We start from the raw sequence: 23,054 nt of genomic DNA, 5'->3' as shown, positions 1-23,054 counted from the left end.
GTCAGCTTTCCAAATAAACACATCTGCCCTAGAGGATGAAATTTGATTTCTGCAGCCTGACATTCAGATGAAGGCAGATCTTCTGCTGGACATTTTTGGAACTTCGATGAGAGAAAATATCCCAACATCACAAGATGTGCGCTGAACCATGACAGCCTTGTTGTGTGGCTTAACATACTTGTGTGAGACAGCATTTTACCACATGAAGATAACCAAAATACCGCTCAACCTGAACTGATGAGCAACTGGATGCCTGAAAGGGGTCATATAATGGTACATGCACTTTTACAAGTTGATTGTACTGAAATGTGTGTTGGCAGTGTCTGTACACAACCATCATAAAATGATAAAAATCCATCCAGTGGGTTTTTTTTTTAATCTCCTTATATGTTTTCCAATCTCTAAAATCAAGCCGTTCGACCTAGTGACGTCACACGGTCGGACGCCCCTCCCACGATTTGTGATTGACAGCAGCGTTTCAACACAGACCCGCCCTCGCTCGTGAGCGAGCTGTCTGTCATCATAGTCCACGCGTCATTGTTGATACTCACTGGAGCACTGTCTATGAGCAGAATGGCGTCTAAGCGATTGTGGTGTTCTGTTCTTGGGTGTAATAAGGAACACAGCATCATTTTGATGTTCCTAAATCCGAACCGCTGAAGGCGCAGTGGCTGAGTTTGTTTTCGAAGGGAATATTCCCCACGATCAACGTCAATGCTTTCATGTTTGCGCGAATCATTTCACCAGACTGCTTTACAAACGAGGATCAGTATAAAGCTGGTTTTGCTAAGAAGCTGCTCCTGAAAAAAGGATCGGTACCAACTATTCGTGTTCCTGCTGAACCTCCAGAAAAGTGAGTGAGTGTAACGTTTTATTGACCTTTATATTAATATTTATATTAATCTTTTTTCAAATCGCTTGCACGCTTCACGTTGAATGCGGCTATTTTTACACTCAGGGTACATTACGGCATGTTTTCTATGTACGAAGTTATCAATATAATTCATAATCCCACGTTTATAATGAACAACGCATTATGGTTATTGTGTTATTGTGTTACAAACGGTGTACGCACAGAACAGAGGGGCGGGGTGAGCAAAGCTCATTATCATTTTAAGACACATGCACTTAAATGGCGTGCTAAAAACAGAGCTGTTTTTGACCAGGTAAAATTAGTGTTTTCTTACAATACTAATGAGAATTTTTTATTAAAGTATATTACAAACATTTAATTTAGACCCTAAAGAATCATATTAGCTTGTACAAAAATGGCATTATATGACCCCTTTAAAATTTGCCTCAGCAGCTTCTGATTACATTGTCCTGGCTGATTCATTTGAGTGCAAGTCATCTGAATTTTGTCGTTTCTTTTAATGAAAAGATCTTGCATGATGGTATTTGAATTAAGAAATTAGAATACCTCAACTCAAATTTACAATGTATCATCGAGTCTAAGGCCATGTTTAAGATGCATTTTAGTTGATCGGATCACAAGTAGACGAGGGAGACACGTTCCCGTTTACACCTGGTGTTTTAGGGTGCTTTCACACTTGGTTCGTGTAACGGGGTTTAGATGTTATGGGAAGAAGGAGGCGGGAACCGGCGAACGTTCAACAATATTTAATAACAAAATACACAAATACAATAATAAAAGTAAAAGCCAGCAGCCCCTCACGGACGACTGCTGGCGACACAAACAGAAACAAAACATGAACTAAAAATCAGGCCTGTCCTCTCTCGCTCTTCACTGTCGTCGCTCCTCCTTTATGCCTCCGCTCCTCCGTGAGAGATGCGAGACCGGTGCGTCTCACAGGTGTAGCTCATCATAATTACGCCACCGGCCTCGCGCCGTCCTCCCACGGCCCTCGGCCTCGTCCTGCTCGCCACATACCCCCATCGCCCCTCGCAGGCCACCGCCCCTCGCAGGCTCGCAGTACCACCGAGGCTGCGCCTACTCCCCCCCCCCCCTCCCCGGGGGGACCGATCACGGCGGCTGCGGTACCTGGGGGTATGGACAGACGAGGCGAGAGTACAGGAGACGGAAGCATGAGGAGCGACAGAGACGAGAGAGGGGAGAGAGAAAAAAAAAAAAAAAAAAAAACCTTGATCCGGTTCCCACAACGCGCTGCCATCCGGCCCGCCACCCGCTGGGCGATCTTCTCCGCGGTGCCTGGCGGTGACGCTGGATAGACCTCGGTGGACGGCACGACACTCCTCCGCCGCCTGGTGGACGGCGACGGCTCCTCCAGGTACGGGCAGTCGGCAGGAGTCCCCCGTTCCCTGCTCCTCCCCGTCATGGCGGATGGCAGCAGGCTCCGGCCCACGGCGAACGGCGACGACTCCTCCGCTCCCTACCGGACGGCAGCCGCCCCTCCAGCACCCAGGCGGCCAGCAGCGAGCTCGTCCGTCCCCCCGGCAACTCACTCCAGCGCACCGCCTCGAGCGTCCATGGCGACGGAAACTGCCCGCCATGCTCGATGGCACCGCGGATTCCCAACAGCGGCAAGGGGTCTTTGACAGCGCGTTCCTCCTCCTTCCCGGGTTTCGGCACCAATGTAACGGGGTTTAGATGTTATGGGAAGAAGGAGGCGGGAACCGGCGAACGTTCAACAATATTTAATAACAAAATACACAAATACAATAATAAAAGTAAAAGCCAGCAGCCCCTCACGGACGACTGCTGGCGACACAAACAGAAACAAAACATGAACTAAAAATCAGGCCTGTCCTCTCTCGCTCTTCACTGTCGTCGCTCCTCCTTTATGCCTCCGCTCCTCCGTGAGAGATGCGAGACCGGTGCGTCTCACAGGTGTAGCTCATCATAATTACGCCACCGGCCTCGCGCCGTCCTCCCACGGCCCTCGGCCTCGTCCTGCTCGCCACAGTTCGATTGCCTGTTCCGAACCCGAGTTTGATTGCTCCCCCTCCCCCTGCCCCCCGATGGACTGTGTTCACATTATATTATTTGTATCTGAACCGCGGTACGCTTGCGTCATCAAGCTGCAGCTGGCGCATACTCGTGTTGCTTGGTAACTATGAAAGGCTATGAAAAGGCTTCAAAATGGATAGATTTGCTCGCTTCACATTTTTTTTTTTTTTTTAACCTTTGGTTTTGTTTTAAAATAAAAGATACAGAACCACACTTGCGTCTGTCTGCCGCAAAAGTATTAAAACCGTTCCAAAGACAGCGGGATGTCCGCTGAAGACAATTTTTGTGGAGGCAAGCAGAAATCATCTCTCTGCTTGCAGTGCGTCAATCCCGCTTTTCGTCAAGGTAAGTGTATAGACACTTTGTTTTACAGTTGTTAAACACACACGCACGCAGACACGCACCACATTATACGTCATCAGTAGCGGTTCACTTCCACGGTTTGGTTCGATTGCGTTCATATCAGCAGCGAACCGTACCTGAGTTCACATGAACCGTACCCCAGACCACCTTTTTAAGCGGACTCGAGTACGGTTCGCGGGTGCGCACCCAAGTTCGGAAGACAGCGTTCACATCATCCAAACGAACCGAACTCTGACGTCATTCGAACCCGGGTGCGCATCAAAAGTGCTAGTGTGAAAGCGCCCTTAATCTCTCTTTTGTCCACTTTCAACCACTTCTGTCCTATATTCTTTGAGGGGAGGGTCTATGGGCGGGTAAATATCTTTTTTTATTATTATTATTTTTTTTTAATGTTTTGAATTAATGGACAAAATAAGCTAAGTTTTTCATCTTAAACCTAACGTGGGTATCCAGCCGACAAAGTTTAAATCCCGTCTAGCTAGCGCACTTTCCATAGCTTAGCTCCTCCCCTGAGTGACCTGTACAAAAGCTGCAGTTTACATTTATTTATTTTTATTATTTATTTTTATTAAATTGCTGCAAGTTTGTTGTGGTGCTCGGTCTGATGCACTTTCAACAGCATTTTTCAAAAATCGCTCACGCACCTTTAACAGCAGAATTCAAGTAAAAAAAAAAGATTATCTTATTAAAGCTACTACATTTATTCAGTCAAGAGCACTGTAAATGATCTGTGGGGTATTGCAAATTCCGCCATGTAAATAGCAATCCTCCATGGCGCGAGCGCAACTGGAGTTTATATTTCATCTTATAAAAAGGGGCATAATAGGTCCCTTTTAAAGCATGAACGGAAAATTCACCCTTTCTATTTTGTAAAAAAACATGTTAGATCATCTATGCATTTTAAATGTTAACATTTGTTTCTGACCTCCTAATTTTTATTCAAAGTGTCAACTCGATCTTCCAGGGAAAATGTCAGACTTGTCTCTGATGACGAATGCCAGATTTCTCCAATCATTATATCCGCTTAAACCCCATCACTCCACATTTGACAGTAAGCTTATGTTCATTTTGGAGTGCATCACCAACATCTCAACATCCAATCAAAAAGCTTTTTGATAATTTGTCACACTCACAATACAGAAGAAAAGATCTGTTGTTACTTCAGTTTCATAGTGCCTTTATGCAAAATACTAAGACGTTCTGGAATTCATGTTAACTATTTAGTTCAATTTATCATTCTAATTGTTATGATGCTAATTTGTATTGGGAACAAAATCATTCATTTTGAAAAATGCAATACAGAAGCATTTTAACTAATGGACTTTTGGATCCTCCTGCATATTTTGCAAAGAACATCTGCTTGTTAAGTTGTGACTTATTGAATACTGTTTCCAGGTCCAAGCCTCCACTCCGATTAAAGTAAAAAATACTATCCCAGCAGCCAATTTTGAGCACTTTTAATTTGTAGCACACATTTAAGCCAAGCTTTTAAAATCTCACGCTGTATACTACAGTCTCCACGCTTACGGACATTGTTTTAATGATTCATAAAGAATGCATTACTATCTGGCCATTAGCAGCTTAAAAAGTCAGACTTAAATCAGATAGCATTATGCAACACTCCTGGTTCACACCACTGCAACAAAAGACAGTCTGTAGTTCTTGAAAAAGGACACAAGAATAATAATATCTGGATATCTGCGAGTTAAACTTACTAGGGCTTGAATTGTAGCATTCTAGAGTTTGGCCTCATTGCTTTAAAATCGGGCCCAGTGGCGCGGTGATGATTGCTTTCTGTCACTCTCGCCGACTGACGAAAAACTCTGACAGTCCAGGCACGTCGAGATGCGCTCGCAAAACTGACTCCTGCTGTGATGAAACATGACAAAGGGGGAATTTACTCATTTGTTATCCTCCTGGAAGGCAGACAAAACAATGAGGGACATTATGGAAATCAGCACGACAGCACACGTCACCCCCGACCTGCCCTGACTGTGGCTCTGCGCTCGGTACGGGCTTATCTTTCCCTCAACTGTCAGCGCAGTCATTGCTATTCCTAGCGTAATCAGTAGTGGAAATAGACCAGTTACCCCGACATTAAAGCCCGTTTGGTGTTACAGCGTAAAGAAATATAGCAGTGATGTGTGTAATAAAGAAGGAAGAGGCGTATTTTACAAAGGCAATGAAATACATTGTGATATTGAAAGGATAGTTCGCCCAAAAAGGGAAATTCTGTCGTCCTTTTCTCACCTTCATGTTGTTCCAAGACTGTGTGACTTTATTTCTTCTTTGGAAACAAAAACAAGATAATGGTTTCCAAACAACATTGGATTCCATTTACTTTCATTATACAGACAAAATGAATTATTTGTGTTGTACAGTTTCCCAAAAGCATCTTTAGTCAACTATGGTCAGAAGTTCTGTTGTTACCAACGTAGTTCAACGATTTGGTGTTTCCCAAAACATTAGTTCCAACAAACATTTGCAAACAGCATCAAAAAGTTGTGTGGTTGGACCTTCAGCTCTCAACCTGTTGTTAGAATCGCAGCTTCTTGTATGACATATGGACACAGATCACGCTCGCGAGTAAGAAAGCAAGCTAACATGCAGTACAATCTTTATCGTTTATTATTTGTATACATAATTCCATTCTACGACTTTTAGTTTGTCAAGAAAATGAAAGTGCCTTGAAGAGTCCATGAATGTATTGTAGTACCCATGGGGGACCACAGAGTATGCCGTAAGAGGGAACGTGCGGTTGAATTTGGGCTGCAACAACTAATCAATACAATTGATTATTATCGACAATGAAAATAATTGACAACATCAACCAGTCACGTTGCTTTACAGTAGTGAATAATCAATTTCTATGGACAAAACTCATATGGAAAATAGTGGAAGATACAAATTGAAAAAATATATATATATATATATATATATATATATATATTTTAGAAATTAAGTGTTTAAAATACTACATGTAACACGTGCAATCATATTTATGAGAACAGTAACAGTAAAGGCACTATTGTTGGAATAGCCCATTAATATAATTACTATGTTCAGACAATTGAATGTGTGTGTTCTTCATACCAAGTATAAGTTAACATTTTGTGTTTTTGTTTATTATAATTTTGGTAACACTACAGTAAGGCTCATTAGTTAACTACCTTAGTTAACATGAACTAAGAATGAACAATACTACTTCAGCCTTTATTAATCTTAGTTAATATTCATTTCAACATTTACTAATGCGTTATTTAAATCAAAGGTTGCACTGTGAACTAACATGAACAAACAATGAATAGCTGTATTTTTATTAACTAAGACAACAAATGTATTTCCTCATTGTTAGTTTATGTTAGTTAATACATTAACTAATGTTAACTAATGAACTCGATTGTAAAGTCTTACCATAATTTTCAATTTAGTCAAATTGTAAGAAATCAGCTGATTTTAGGTTTAAAATGTAATGTTTGTATTTGTTTGTTAATTAATGAACAGCATAGCCTACTGTAGATACAATCACTATATTTGCTTATAAGCTTTAGCCTATATTACTATATTAGTGTTGTTGTTTGGAGGACAACACTGGGCAGAATGTGGAATAACATTGTTTAAAATAATGGATTGAAATAAATGTTTAACTTTTAAAAGTAATCTTTAATGTATAATAATTTTTTTGTTATTTCATCTGATTAATAAAAAAAAAAAATCGATTATCAAAATAATCATTAGTTGCAGCCATCAATCAAACATCTGTAAATAAAGCAAAGCAACTGAGAACTGAAATAGCAAAAGTCCTTAGATGCCATGTTCAATAATCTTACATGAATTTGAACTGAAATCGATTAATTAGCAGGAGTTATTACTCCATGACCTCCGTGACGTCATTAACAAGGTTTCTGTAATGTATTGAAGGCGGGAAACAGTCTCTCCAATGATGCACCATATAGTAGTTAAACAGTGAGTTACAACGTTGTACGGTAAACACATTTCAGGTTTAGGATGGCATGAGGGAGAGTAATTGACAACAAAATTTACATTTTCAAGTGAACTATCCTTTTAATCATCCTTTTAATCCAAGACTGTTTTTGCTCTTCCAAACCATCATGTGCAGGTTTCTTCCTCTGTGTTTGTCCGCTCTCTCCGATATGATTTGTTGTAGTTTTGGCCTGCTGTTGGCTCAAGTGTCATTTGTCTTCAAATATGGTCGACAGAATGCCTTTATTAGAGAATGTCACGCTTTAACAACAAGCAATCACTCAAAGCCCTCTTAAAGAGCATTGCAAGACCCTCAGCTTTTGTCGTTTAGTAGCAATCAGTGCAAGCGTTGCCCCCTCTGTGCTTAAGTCAACAATATCACTAAATGCAATTTCCTGGAAGAGCTATGGCTGAGTGATATTGAGTCTACATGAACAAATCTCTCTCTCTCCCTTTCTCAGAGTTATACTAAAAATATTCCAAGCTTTATAATGGGAGTGAATGCTACTCTTGATTTTGAAGCCCAAAAAGCACATCCATTCATCATAAAAGTAATCCATACGACTCCAGGGGGTTAATAAAGGCCTTCTGAGGCTAAGCCATGTGTTTTTGTAAGAAACATATCCATATTTATAACTTTTATAAACTGTTTTATAAAAGTTCCGGCGGAAGAGTGACCTCTGACCCCAGGCACGAACCCCTTAAGAAAGATAAAATGGCTATGTTTATACAGAAGCATAATATGGTTGTCTGTAGGGGTGTCCATGGTTAACCGATTAACCGTTAAAAATTGCGTAACCGAGTGAAACATTTTGCTCGGTTAAGTGGCGTCAATGGTGTGCATTGAATTTAGTTGTAATACATTTTTGCACCGCCAGAGACCGCTAGACCAGTTTTCTAATATGAAGCGGGCAAAGAAAGCGCGCGTCCGAGAATGAAGGCTGTGCGCGAGCCAGAAACAAATATAGTCAGTCAGTATCCGCGCCACTGATCGCAGCACAATAATATCTGTCTGCAGAGCCACAGCTTTACACCAGCAGTTTTACCCCGCGCATGCGCAGTTTCATCACAACAGTTTTACCCGCAGAGTCCGTTTACCGTTACATTAACCCATACAATTTGTATTATGCATTTCCTAAACATGTACTTGCTAATCAAACACTTTATATGAACAAACTACTAATCTATAAAACACAATCGGTCTTCCGACCTTTTACTGTGTTGATATGCGCGAGGGAGAGAGAGCAATACAGCGCTCGTGTTGTTTGAAGGCGGTGAGAGTAAGCGCGCGCGCGGCCGGGGCTCTCTCACTGTTTGTTCTTATGCGCCCTGTCCACTGATCTAAATAATTAGTTGTTACGACGACTTATTTGTTCCCTCGTTTTAATAAATCGTGGACACGTTGAACTATTTCCCTCCCTCATTTTGATTTAACGTGGCCAAAAACAGTTTGATACTATTAATTAGTGAATGCTAAAGACCTATATTTTGTGAATTGGTGAATATTCAGGTGAATTATTTCGTGGCCACGAATTAATAATAATTATTAAACTGTTTTTCGTCCCTGTGAAGATAGCTCTTCAGTGAAGGCCGACTACAGCTTTTTATTCCTTTTTTTTTGTGAATTGGTGAATATTTATCAGTATCAGGTGAATTGTTGTGGCCACGAATTAATAATACCTCAGCACGTTTTACAAGCCCCTTCTCGATCGCAGCGGCAACGAGCACTTTGATCACTTGATTTAAAAAACAAAACATTTCAGCGCTAGATCGCCTAAAAAAAAAAAAAAAAAACGAACGAAATGAATGCTCTGCTAGTTAACTGAAGATGTTTTGTTTATTTGTATTGGTATTCATGCCGCGAGATGTTTCAAAAGTGGTGACAATATCGACCTTAGAAAATAGTGGTGGGGACATGTCCCACCCGCAAATTTTGCCTATCTCGGGGTTGCGGCGCGCACACTATGGTTAACCGAGTATTAACCGCTAAGGGCCTCGGTTAACGGTTAATGAAAAACTTGAAAACGTGCAGCCCTAGTTGTCTGTCCTATTTTAGAGCTAAATACGATTTTGTTCACACAGTTTCACAATTTCTTACTATTTGCTTTGTGACGATGCTGTATGTTTATTTCGAGCTAATTACATTGAGTGTGTATAAAGATCCGTCTAGGTTAAATAGTAACAAAAGAAAATAGACATGACTCCCACGCCCAGGCGTCAGACCAAAAGATACACAATGAGTCCAAAATTCAAGAAAAACGATAAACGTTTTATTAAGATGAAGAAGATGTAAAATTGAATATTTCCAGAGTAACATAAACCAGTGGGTGTATTATCTTCAGGAAGACCCAAGGCCCAAAATAACAAACAAAACAGATAAACAAAATATCAAACTAACTTCCCTCGAAGTATCCAAATCAAAATCCAGAAAATTACCCTAAATACACTAACAAAACAGAACGAACGTGTTTTCAAAGAAAAGGGCAGGTCAACCCTACAGAACACCATCACTGAAAATAAGAGACATAACAGAATCTAAATCAGGTACAATAATGGTCTGATGGTTGGAGAGGAGACAGAAGTGTGACCGGCCCGGAATCGCGATAGTTTTAAACCCGCGTCGATCAAAGGGGTGGAGCCATAACCCAGCTGATCAGGGGATCCTGCTTACAAACAGCGGTAACACTTTATTTCGATAGTCCACTTTAGACATTCTACTAACTATAAGTAACCTTGGAGCTACATGTCAACTAACTGTCATTAGAATATTAGTAGATTGTCTGCTTAATATCTGCTAACACTTTATTTTGATGCTCCCCAACAGACATTCTACTAAGTATAAGTAACCTTGGAGCTCCATGTCAACTAACTGTCATTAGAGTATTAGTAGATTGTCTGCTTAATATCTGCTAACACTTTATTTTGTTGGTCCCCCAACAGACATTCAGCTGACTATAAGTAACTTGGCAACTACAAGTCAACTTATTCTCCTAACCCGAATACTAACACCTAACACTCTACTGACAGTCTACTGCAGACTACTAAAACTCTAATGAGACTTAGTTGACATGTAGTTGAAAAGTTACTTATAGTTAGTAGAATGTCTAAAGTTAGGGTGACCATACGTCCTCTTTTTCCAGGACATGTCCAGCCGGGATTTCGAGATCGCCCAAAATATCCGGGATTCGGCTTTTGCCTTCTCGTCGCCATTCATTTTGTTTACATGCACACCTTTTGATTCAGTAGGACTGAATTAATTCCGATTGGTGAATCTGAATGTAGTGTTTACATGAACGCTAAACAAGTGATCGGTTGATGTGCGTTTTAGCATTGCTACGAAAATTCCTGTGTTTTCGCCTCGATTGGGATCCGTGTGAAGCAGAATGCATGACCTGCAAAGCTGGCATGTACGTGTCAGTGTCAAATAATGTAATAATGTAAACATAATGAATGGTGACTGTAGAAAGCAAAAGCCGAATCCCGGGCATTTTGGGCGATCTCGAAATCCTGGCCAGACATGTCCTGGTTAAACAGGACGTATGGTCACCCTAACTAAAGTGGACTATTGAAATAAAGTGTAACCCAAACGGCAATACAAAAAACACAGAGAATACAAACAATATACAGAATCATAATAATAATTCTGTAACAGTGTGGAGAACAAACACCTTCACACGTGTCCTCTCATCCATTTTTTTTCATAATGTGGAATTTTTAGTGTAAATTTTCTTTCTTTAATATCAGTCATTTTTCCATTTTCGGTTTATCTCTACGCCTCTGGGGGCTCTGAAAAGGTTGACTTATTTCAATTAAAATAATAAGCACACACGATAACAAGAAAAAGTCCTTCTGCACCAAATCGCCGTCATCTTAATGAAGGGGGTTGTGTTTTCGAGAGGAGGGACGGCACAGCCTGAATGTTAACATGGGTTTCTATTGTGTCTCTGTCGGTCTCCTGTTCTGTCCTCGTCCCGACCGCTGCTATCTACGACTCCTGTCTTTAGTCTCTTCTGTGAGTCTGCTACTTTCACACTTTGCCTTTATGCTGTTTACTGTGTGTTTGTGTTGTTTCAAATTTACTTTCAGACATGAAGGTAAATAAATGTATACATTTTCAACTAACATGAACTAGGTAACCTTGTAAAATGTAATAAAATTTAAATTTAAATTATACTCAATATTGTTTTAATAAATTGTATAATTAGTATTATTATTACTTGAAGAAGTACATTCTACTGTGCAATAGTAATGTATTTCTTTCATAATATCTTCAAGTTAAACTGAACTTTCACTTTTCCAGGTTGTAATGAAGACCTTTGAGTTTCTGTGTTCTTTGAGCTGTTCTGTGTCTCCAGAAGTTCAAGTTCATGTGTTAATTGTATGGTTATGGTTATGGTATTTGCCCTATATGCAGACTGCATGGCTAGGTGCTTGATTTTATACACCGGTGGCAATGGGTCTGATTGAAATACCTGAATTCAATAATTAAGAGGTGTGTCCCAAAATACACAGCCCGGCCAAATAAAAAAAATCGCTGTTTGGATTTAAATAGGCAAATGCTTAAGAGTCAATGATTGGATCATTATAGCAGTGATTATTATGTTTCTAGCATGTTATATGTTTGGCAACAGTTCTTTTGCATTCACAAAATGTCTGTGCAAAGAGAAGTTCCTCACTTTCAGTGGTTAAAACGACACTGCATTCATTCAGTACACATGCACAGCAAATATAATTTTTGGTATGAATATGTGTAAAGCTACACCCCTACTATATCTAGGTTATATATAGTTTATTGCCTGGCCTATACCATTTATCTTTTTTTTATACTCTGTTGCCTTTTCTATACTCTGTATTGATATCCTTTTTTATACCCCATATCACTTTTTATATACCTGTAAGACTTTTCTATAACCTATACCCAATTTACTCCAGTGGTTCTCAAACTGTGGTACAGTACATGTACCATTGGTGGTACACAGAATATCCCCAAGTGGTACATGGCACGAAAAATTTCTGATTAAATAAATAATATAAACATTTATTTGCTTATTTTTTATTTTTTTTTTATTTACTAGCCTTATACAGCTTTGTTCTTCTAAGGCTGTATTGCATAGGCCGAATTATTTTGAGATGTCAAGCTGTGCTCTGGTGTGGAAATACTGATAAGGACTCCTTGCATCAGAGTGTAATGCACCATAATTTTAATCCATATTCAAAAAGAGCGAACAGTATCAGCTGCCTCTGCAAAATCTTAGGCTAGGCACTTGATATCAAAGGCAAGATATGAATTATTTGACATTAAAGCTGATTTAATAGTGACCTGCTTTTGACACTTTGCTGTAACCTAGAATTATTGGCACCTCTGGTCAATATGAAAAAATAAATAAATCTGCATTTTTTATCCTTTTGATCGTTCATTCCAAAAATTTGCAAAAGTCAAACCTTTCATTGAAGTAAAAGAATTAAAATAAAATAATTAAAGTAAAGTAAGGGGGGTGTTCACCACATTATGAAATAATGTTTTTCTCTAAAACACGTTGGCCACAATTATTGGCACCCCTAGAATTTTTTATTAGTAAAATATCTCTGAAGTATATTCCCATTAATATTAAAAAATAATAATAATAATTAAATAAATGTTTTGACTAGGAACATGACATTATCTAGCTATAACTTTTGTTTCACAGGAGTATAAATATGAGGAAACACAAAGGCCAAATTCACTTAATCATCCTTCACAATGAGGAAAACCAAAGAATATAGTTCTGATGTGCAGCAAAAGATTGTTGAGCATCACAAAATAGAAAGTGGCTGTAAGAAAATATATAATACATAGAAAATTCCCATTTCCACCATCAGGGCAATAATTAAGAAGTTCCAATGAACTAAAGATGTCATAAATCTGCCTGGAAGAGGATGTGTGTCTATCGTCCTAATGCACGATATCTTACCCCCCCACTTTAAAATATTTTACTTCAATGAAAGGTTAGAGTTTTGCGAGGTTTTTTTTAATGAAATATCAAAAGGATAAACAATGCAGATTTATTTTTACAGCTACCTGGAATAACTGTGGTGCCAATGAGTTTGACTACATCTGTATATATGGTTTATATAGCTAATTCCTTGTTCCATCCAAGTATACTCTATATCCTTATATGTCACTTTTTCTCTTTGTTTTATCTATGTCTTTGAAAATGATCAGGATCTGACAAAATCGCTCTCATTGTCTCCTGCTCTCTTAGTGTATGTGCGGTTTAATTCCAGCCATGGGTTCCCAGTGGAATTGGAAAGGGGTGCGAGTGTAGCTGAGCTGAAGGAGATGGTGGGGCGTTTGCAGGGCGTACAGCCTGATCAACTGCGGGTCATCTTTGCTGGACGAGAGCTCTGCAATGAATCCACACTTCAGGTAAAACAGTTAAATTATAATCAAGTAATGTACTTTAAATGTGCTTTAGTATGTTAGTAAACACATCAAAATAAGTGTAAAATATATTTTTGCACATTCAATATGATTTAAGCACACTTCTTCACAAGGGTTTGTTTTCTCACTCTCTTTATGCATTTGTGTTTGGATAATTAGGTTGCTCTTTGCAAGTAAGAGAATATCTTGTAAATTGTATTAGACCGAGCAGACAACTTGTTATTACAAAGCTTTTCATTCATCAATTTCCTCTATTTCTCATGCTTTTGCTTAGTGTCTCTCTCTCTCTCTCTCTCTCTCTCTCTCTCTCTCTCTCTCTCTCTCTCTCTCTCTCTCTCTCTCTCTCTCTCTCTCTCTCTCTCTCTCTCTCTCTCTCTCTCTCTCTCTCTCTCTCTCTCTCTCTCTCGCTCGCTCATTCTTTCTCAGCATTGTGAATGAGGAGGTCTCTGTGGGGTCTCTGTCAAAGTAAACAGAGCCAAAGTATCTCCTGAACTTTAGTCCAGGGTGCTTCATTAATCCTGACCTTCTTAATTATGCATTAAACCAGACACACACTTACTAAAGCATTCAGAAGCACTTTTCGTTGTCCACGCACATTCATGCAAGAGAGGTCTACAAATCGTGCAGAGGTGTTGTGTGCACTGTGTGAACATGATAGTTCTAGACTAAATGCAAGCATGAATTTACTCATCTCACTTGCACAAAAACAGTATTCAGTATTCCTCAAAATATATAAAGATAGTAAAATGCAAATGTCTCAGTTACGCATGTAACCCTCATTCCTTTTCAGTCGGTCACGTTCGGCGTCACGTCCACTTCTAGTGTAACTAAATGAGCCAATATACATCGGCATACGAGTTTTGCATCTGACTCACTGCCCCGCAGCGCGGGTATAAATACGGAAGCGGATGCATCGCATATTTGGTTTCCGATTCGGAGCCAAGCAGGTGACCCGGTCGCCTCGCGGGGGTACAGCAACTGTGACGACGTAACATAAAGTCTCTGTTCCCTTCTTCAGGGAACGAGGGTTATATACGTAACAGACACGTTCCCTTTCAGTCAGTCACATTTGCAGAACTGATCCAACTGATCCAACGAATCCCCTTACAGCGCCCTGCATAAACCTCCTACTCTCCTTGCACCTGTTGGGGCGGAAGATGGGACAGGGCTTATGCAGAGAATGTCAAACACTGCTGTTCCGCATGACCCACTGAGTGAGACTATTGGATAACACTGGGAAAGTGTGTCCTTTCCAATGGGAAAGGAATGCTGCGGAAGCCACATCCTGCCCTTAGGGAGGTACCATGTTGAGCTTACACATATGGACTGGCCAAGTAGGGAAGTACAACATATGGGATGTCTCTGGGGTGACTCCAGCCTAGTAAGGGGGAGGCACACAGACAGAGACGACACAGCGGACTCAGTCGAGGGAAAGACATGGGCTCACCGAGAGGGGAGCCGCACCGTGGAAGAATAAACATGGGATTGCGGCAGGGAACGTTACATATGGATATACATACTGTATATCTGCCAGCGAGGTGCCTTGTGCCACTTCTAGTTCAGTGTGCCTTCAACCCAAATGGACAAGGCATGCCTTGGGTTTGATACACCAAGACTAAAGCATCTACTATCCAGTGGGCTATCTTCTGCTTGGAGACAGCCTTTCCCTTCTGTTGGCCTCCGTAACAGACAAAGAGCTGGTCTAAGGTCCTGAAGCTATGCGTTCGGTCCACGTACAGGTGCAAAGCGCGGACGAGACAGAGCAAAGCTAGGGCTGGGTCTGCCTCCTCCAAACGCAGTGCTTGCAGGTTCACCACCTGGTCCCTAAAGGACGTGGTAGGAACTTTGGGCACGTATCCGGGCCGAGGTCTCAGGATAACGTGAGAGCTGGCCGGCCCGAATTCCAGGCACGATTCTTCTCGATCGCTGCAAACAAATCTCGGGGATGGATGCACCTGAAGATGTGTTTCTGCATTAGCATTTTGCACGGAAGCTTGATTGGTCATAACTCACCACCTTTCTTGGGTACAATGAAGTAGGGGCTGTAGAACCCCGCCTTCATATTGGCTGGAGGGACTGGCTCAATTGCGTCCTTTCGCTCTTAAGGCGAGATCCATCGCTGCACGCAGTTCCTACATAACCCCTGGGTCGGAACTACCCTTGTGCAGTTCCTTTAGCACTTGGACCTGGTTGACCTGCAGGAGCACTATGGCATTCAAGGTGGAGGCGGCTTCTCCACAGGCTCTGTTAGCCTCAGCGGCCTGGGAAAAGCATAGCCATCAGCTCCGGGTCAGACTCTGGCAATGTTACGGACTCCGAAGGGGGCAATGCAGCCGAATCTTCCTCCTCAGAGGACGCAAGCTCACCCTCTGATGCAGCAATCGACATCCGATCATGGAAAGGAAACAACTGGCACCTCAAGAGAGGGACCAGTGCACTCCTTCGAAAGCTCCACAGCTTGCGGTGTGGTAGAGAAGTGAGGGAACCACAGGGATTGGTTACCCGGCGGGAAGCCCTCACTATGATTTTCAGGCCACCAAAGCTATCAGCAAAAGTAGCTCTTTTCAGATGGCCACCAGAAGAAGAACTAGATCAGGGGATAGGTGAAAGGGCTCCACCTCGCTTGAGGTATTGGAGTCTTGACAGCAACAGTCATCGTCCCACAGTGGGTACATGACTCATCCACAAAAGCTACCTCAGCGTGCTTAAGACCCAAGGCAAGGCAAGTTTATTTATATAGCACATTTCATACACTATGGCAATTCAAAGTGCGTTACATAGATAGGAATAAAAATAATCACAAAATAAAAGCAAGGAGAATTCAAACAGTTATTCAAAAGCTTTACATAGAAAGGAATTGTAATAATCACACTATAACAATTCATAGAACTTTGCATAGAAAAAAGACACAAAATAAAAGCAGGGGAAATTAAAACAGTTACAAAAGGAATTAAAAGAGATAAATGATAAAGTTATAAAATTAATTAGAGTAAAATGAATTAAAATAGTAAATAAACTTCTCATCTGGTTTATTAAATAGAAAATAAACTTCTGGGGTTTCCCCCACTACTACAATACCTTTCACAAAACAACAGTTATCAATCAGTGCCATTTGAGTTCAGTTTAGAATCAAAAGGAAGAATACAGTAGTTTAGAATCAAAAGGAGAACGCAGAGATAAAATACAGTGTAATCAGTCGGACGAACAGTGTCACAGTGCTCATTCAGTAAATGCACAGCTAAACAGAAGTGTTTTGAGTCTGGATTTGAATGTGACTTACTGGAGATCAGGAGCACATCTGATCTCTTCTGGAAGCTGGTTCCAGCTGCGGCTGGCATAGTAGCTAAAAGCAGACTCACCATGCTTTGAGTGAACCCTTGGTATTTCTAGCTGATATGATCCTAGTGATCTGAGTGATCTGTTGGGTTTATATTCAGTGAGCATATCTGCAATGTATTGAGGTCCTAGGCCATTGAATGATTTATATACCACTAATAATACTTTAAAATCAATCCTAAATGTAGCTGGGAGCCAGTGTAAAGACCTGTAATATTCAAGAAGAAAGTCTGTCTAGCTTTGCCTAGTTCCATATTGAAAGCATGGATGTTGTAGATGTTATAATGGACTACAAGTTTTGTCTTCCGCCACATGCGCTCTGCTTTTCTGCATTGTATTTTCATATTTTGCACTGCTGTTGAGTTTCTCCAAGGTGCTTTTAGTCTGCCACTATTCTTCCTAACTTTCACAGGAGCAATATCATCAATTGCACTTTAAACTTTTGAGTTAAAAGAATCAAGGAGAAAATCAACAGAGTCCGCAGATATGCTTGGTGTTAAGGATATAGCCTTCATAAATAGTACACTAGTGTTCTCATTTAAGCATCTCTTCTTGACAGACACAGATCTAGCTTCAATGGCAGGATCAGTATATCAAAGAAAATACAGAAATGATCAGACAGTGCTACATCCTTAATAACAATCGATGAAATGTTTAGACCCTTACTGATAAGTAAATCTAGAGTGTGCCCACGATTGTGTGTGGGTCCATGTACATGCTGAGTCAGATCAAAAGTTTTTAAAACAGTTTTGATTTATTTTGCCATATTGTTTCCTGCACTATCTATGCGGATGTTAAAATCTCCAGCAATATCAAAACAGTCAAACTCTGAGGTATGTGTTGATAACAGTTCTGTAAAGTCCTCAGCAAAGGCTGTAGAGGATTTTGGAGGCCTGTAAATAATGATAAGTAAAATGCTTGGAGCACCTTTTAACACAATACCCAGATATTCGAAAGATGGGTAATTCCCAGAATATTTGTATATTATATTATATTATATTATATTATATTATATTATATTATATTATATTATATTATATTATATTATATTATATTATATTATATTATATTATATTATATTATATTTGCTTATATTGATAGACATCTTTAAAAAGAGCAGAAACACCCCACCTCTTCTACCTCCTCTGCAGACACTCATAAAAGTAAAGTTAGGAGGGGATGTTTTATTGAGGACTGTTGCACTGCAGCTGTCTTCTAGCCATGTTTCATTTAGAAACATAAAATCCAGGTTGTTTGTGGTTATTAAGTCGTTGACTAGAAGTGATTTATTTTTAAGTGAGCAGATGTTTAAAAGTGCTAACTTAACAGTCTTACGTTTTGTCCCCACAGCAATCTTAGTTTGACGTGTAATAGGCACCTGAGTAGTTCGGTTTGCTGTACGGCTTTTGATGGCCTTAGTCTTTCTATCTTGTAATAGAACAGCATTAGAGAAATATACAGGCACACTGGGTTCCCACTTGTTCTGTAAACATTTGAGAAAGTTACTGTTAACATAGCAGGGACCCAACACATATCACTGAGAGCTGGTATCAGTTGTTTTTGGTTCACCTCGAGCAGATGGAGGAGGGTGTGGGCCCTGGCGTTGTGGCAGAGGCCGAAGAGCTTTCACAGGAGGAGGGTGAGGGCGAGCTGGACCCAGAGGCTTTTTTTTTCATTTTTTTTTTCATTCAGGTACTGAAGTGAAGTCCTGTGGTCATTCATACTGTGTCCAGGTGTGTGTGTGCCGTTCAGATTGAGTGGATTGGCACAAACTGCAGAAGGATGATGGAGGGAGAAGTAGATATTGTCGTTTAACACTCTTGAACCAAGTTTGTTTGGGTGATGGCCATCCCGATGAAACAGTTGTCTCTGACTCCAGAAAAGATTGAAGTTGTCAATGAAGTTTACTCCTTTTACATTGCAGGTTTTTTTTGCAGCCATGTATTAAGCCCAAGCAACCATGAAAACCTGTTTGTTCCTTTTGCTGGGAGTGGTCCACTGATGAATGTCTGAACTTTCAGTTTTTTAATTGTTTCAAAAAGTTCATTGGGATCCTACTTAATGAGTTCTGACTGCTCTTTATAAATATCATTCTTCCCCACATGAATGATAAGTCGATTTGCAGTCTTATGTTTCATCAGAATGTTCTGAAGTTCCCTGTTTATATCAGAAGTTGTTGCTTGTGGAAGGCAGAACGTAGTTGTGTCTCTGCTGCTAATGTTTCTGATTATGGAGTCCCCCACTATCAGAGTCCTGGGCTCGGCTGCGCTCTGAGCTGAGTGCCGCTGTCTGCTCGACCTTGAGTGCCAGTTAGCATCAGTGTTAGCTACTGGCCCATTCAGTCTGTGTTCGATCACATTCATCACGTTTGGGGATTCCACATCTACATTCATTAGTACTTCAAATCTGTTCTCAAGGTGTATAGGCGGTGGTAGGAAACCAGTGTTTGCAATCCTTGTCAGAGCCAGATCTGGGGTAGAGGATGCTACTGCGGCAATATGTGATGCTCGTGACAATCTGATGTCTCGAGTGCCTTTGGGTCTCGCTCCCTGTTTGTGCCATCGATTTGTATGTCGATCAGTTACGGCTTGTTTCTCTACACTTAGTATGGCCTGTCGAGGAGCACTAGATTCATGGGACTCACCGGCTGTATGCTGAGGGCGTCCATGACGAAGCTCTGTTGTGTGTTCCGTCTGGTTTGGTGGTCCCGCAAGTAACTTTGTTTCAAGAACTGCAATCCTTTGTGAAAGTCTGTGGCAGTTGGTGCAGCAAGTAGATTCTTGAACCAGAAGAGGCATTTTCTCTCTTATACTTTTGAGTGTAGGCATTTGTGTTTTCCTTTCCCTGGAATGTAAGCTGATGGCTTTCAGTGAGAGGCTGGTCGGATAAAAGAAATACAGGGTGGAATGACATCTTGAATAAGACGCAGTGTCACACCTGTGTAATGCTCGTTTAGGGAAATCCGCTCACTCACTGGTGCTGATGGCGGTGCGTAATATTCAAAACTCGCATGCCAATGTCCATTGGCTCGTTTAGTTACACTCGAGGTTTATTTGTACTTTATTGTAAAGCGACCTTGAGTTTTCTGAAAGGCGCAATAAACATTATTATTATTATTACTTGGTGTTTAATCTCACTTTATTAAGCAATGTCTTTGCTGCTGACTTTCGATGATCCAATTCAACCATACTAATAAAAAAAAGGGACTTTAGATAAACATCACATAATTTGTGTGTGTGTGTGTGTGTGTGTGGGGGGGGGGGGTTATCACTGAAGAGTTTTGAACTTTTTTCTCCTGCGTCCTATTCTATGTTTTTAGCTGCACCGTTTACTTTACAGCCATGAATTTGTATCAAATAATTTTGAAAAACGTTTCCACAAAAACATTAATCAGCACAACTGATTTTAACAATGATAATAAAAGCATAAATGTCTCTTGAGCAGTAAATCAGCATATTATAATGATTTCTGAAGGATCATGTGACACTGAAGACTGGAGTAATGATGCTGAAAATTCAGCTTTGATCACAGATAAAACATTCAAATAGAAAAACTGTATTTTGAATTCTAAACATTTCACAATATTACTCCAACCCCAAAGTTTTGAATGGTACTAAATGCTTATATACCTAACATGGGTTAAAAATGCACAAGCAGTTCACATTTTGAGTTGTGCCATACTTAAGCCATTGTGACACTGTTTATGCCACTCATCTCTTAAATATGATCAGTTTAACATGGATCTTTGATTTTATGTGGGTAAAAAGGAAGGGGAAAGACATTCACCTATGTGCAGACAACACACACAGTTAGGAAATATTTACAATTTGAATTTCCTAGTGGTAAATATGAGCAAATTCGGGTTTGAGCTCTTGTGTATGTCAACAACAAGGTTTGTCTAGTTTTTGCCACTGAAGTCTGAACAAAGCAGAGTACATTCGTGTGATACATGGTACCTCATTTTCACTGATGGAACTCCTGCAGTGTGTAAGAGCTGTAGCAGATGCTGTGTGGAGCTCAGCGTGTCACCTCATAACTCAACTGAAAATCATCTGCTCATCATTTGTGCCACCGGCGATAAGGTGCACATGATGTCACACACTATGACAAGTATAAAGTACAAAGTTTTGTACACAAGTGTAATATAGTAACAGTGGCGAAGGAAATTGTTATTTATAGCCTACCATTTAGCTTTAGATTGTTTCATTTAGGCTTTAAGATATAATGTTAATACACAAATTACTTCAAACACCATACATGGTATTTCCTTTAGATTGGCGGGTTTGTGTGTGGCAAAATCCAGTTTATTATGCATTCAGCAAATTGATTTTGTGTTCAGCAATGGACCTTGTTGGGAAAACAAATGCTACATCGCTGTTCTGGGAATATTTTGGATTTGTGCCAAATGAGAGAGGTAAACCAATAAATGTGTATGAAGCTATATGTTGGCTTTGTAAGTGTTAAAAGGGCGAACACTTCAATCGCGTTTGTTCAAGTGACGTCTTCAAGTTCCTGTGAACGCAAACGCACAGCTGATCAGGTTGGTATTGGAGAGGCTTTTTCCAAACTGGCCAAATACAAACCAGACAACGATAAATGGAAGATGCTATCGAGAAATGTGGCAATGTATTTGGTGGTCGAGAATGTGCCGCTCCACACTGTGGAAAACCTGGCTTATGAGCAATGATCCAGTTGTTCGATAAACAATATGAATAGACAATCACAAAGGCCATTTCTCAATACCAAGTACGCAAACTTCGGACTTGAGTCCTTGGTAGTTCGGACTTGACAAGTTCGACTCAGGAGAACGAACTCCCGAGGACGGGAGGACGCAAGTCCGATAATTCTGCAAATGGAACAGCGGCGTACTTGATAGCGTCACTTAGCTCGCTCTGGCTACTCCGGTTATCTCTTTATGTATATTTAGGCTACAATAAAACAAAATATGTTATAAAACACCACACTGCCTCTTTTCATTTTCATTTAAAAAAATCTTGTCAACAAAAAAATCAACACAAATGTGGTTCAGGCAACGCAATTGATTGTCTTCACTGCATATATTTATAACAACACGAAATATAAAACACAACCCTGACTCTGTTTTTTTTAATTTTTTTTTATATGATACATACAAAACATAATATTGATCATTAAAACATTGACATTTAGCAAAAAGAGACAGGGTTGTGTCATTTTTTATTGTATTATATACAGGTGCTGGTCATATAATTAGAATATCATCAAAAAGTTGATTTATTTCAGTTATTCCATTCAAAAAGTGAAACTTGTATATTATATAGACTCATTACATGCAAAGTGAGATATTTCAAGCCTTTATTTGTTATAAATTTGATGATTATGGCTTACAGCTTGTGAAAACCACAAAATCTAAATCTCAGAAAATTAGAATATTACTTGAAATCACACAGTAATTACACAGTAATCCCATGGTCATTGAACCAGGTTTTGGTTATTTTGGCAGTGTGGGCAGGTGCAAATCCTGCTGGAAAATGAAGTCAGCATCTCCATAAAGCTTGTCTGCTAAAGGAAGCATGAAGTGCTCTGGAAATGTCCTGGTAGACGGCTGCGTTGAGTGGACAGCACAGTGGACCAACACCAGCCGATGACACGGCTCCCCAAACCAACACAGACTGTGGAAACTTCACACTGGACTTCAAGCATCTTGGATTGTGTGCCTCTCCATTCTTCCTCCAGACTCTGGGACCTTGGTTTCCAAATGAGATGCAAAATTTGCTCTCATCAGAAAAGAGGACTTTGGTCCACTGTGCTTAAATCCAGAGTCAACGCAGCCATCTACCAGGACATTTCCAGAGCACTTCATGCTTCATTCATTTTCCAGCAGGATTTGCACCTGCCCACACTGCCAAAATAACCAAAACCTGGTTCAATGACCATGGTATCACTGTGTAATTACTGTGTGATTTCATGTAATATTCTAATTTTCTGAGATTTTGATTTTGTGGTTTTCACAAGCTGTAAGCCATAATCATCAAAATTATA

At 40.2% G+C, this 23,054-nt stretch overlaps 1 protein-coding gene across 3 annotated transcripts in view; it reads left to right on the top strand.

Annotated features, from left to right (window-relative positions):
- The window catches only part of prkn (parkin RBR E3 ubiquitin protein ligase), a 206,021-nt gene that overhangs the window by 39,007 nt on the left and 143,960 nt on the right, over positions 1-23,054 (top strand). For all 3 annotated transcript variants that reach the window (XM_081350922.1, XM_081350924.1, XM_081350923.1), the window contains exon 2: positions 13,519-13,682. In XM_081350922.1, coding sequence (XP_081207048.1) covers positions 13,519-13,682 — 164 coding nt within the window. The remainder of the gene's footprint in view (positions 1-13,518; positions 13,683-23,054) is intronic.

Source organism: Scardinius erythrophthalmus (assembly GCF_964197995.2).
Source record: "Scardinius erythrophthalmus genome assembly, chromosome: 21".
NCBI lineage: Eukaryota > Metazoa > Chordata > Actinopteri > Cypriniformes > Leuciscidae > Scardinius > Scardinius erythrophthalmus.
This window is presented reverse-complemented; position numbering and strand designations above follow the sequence as displayed.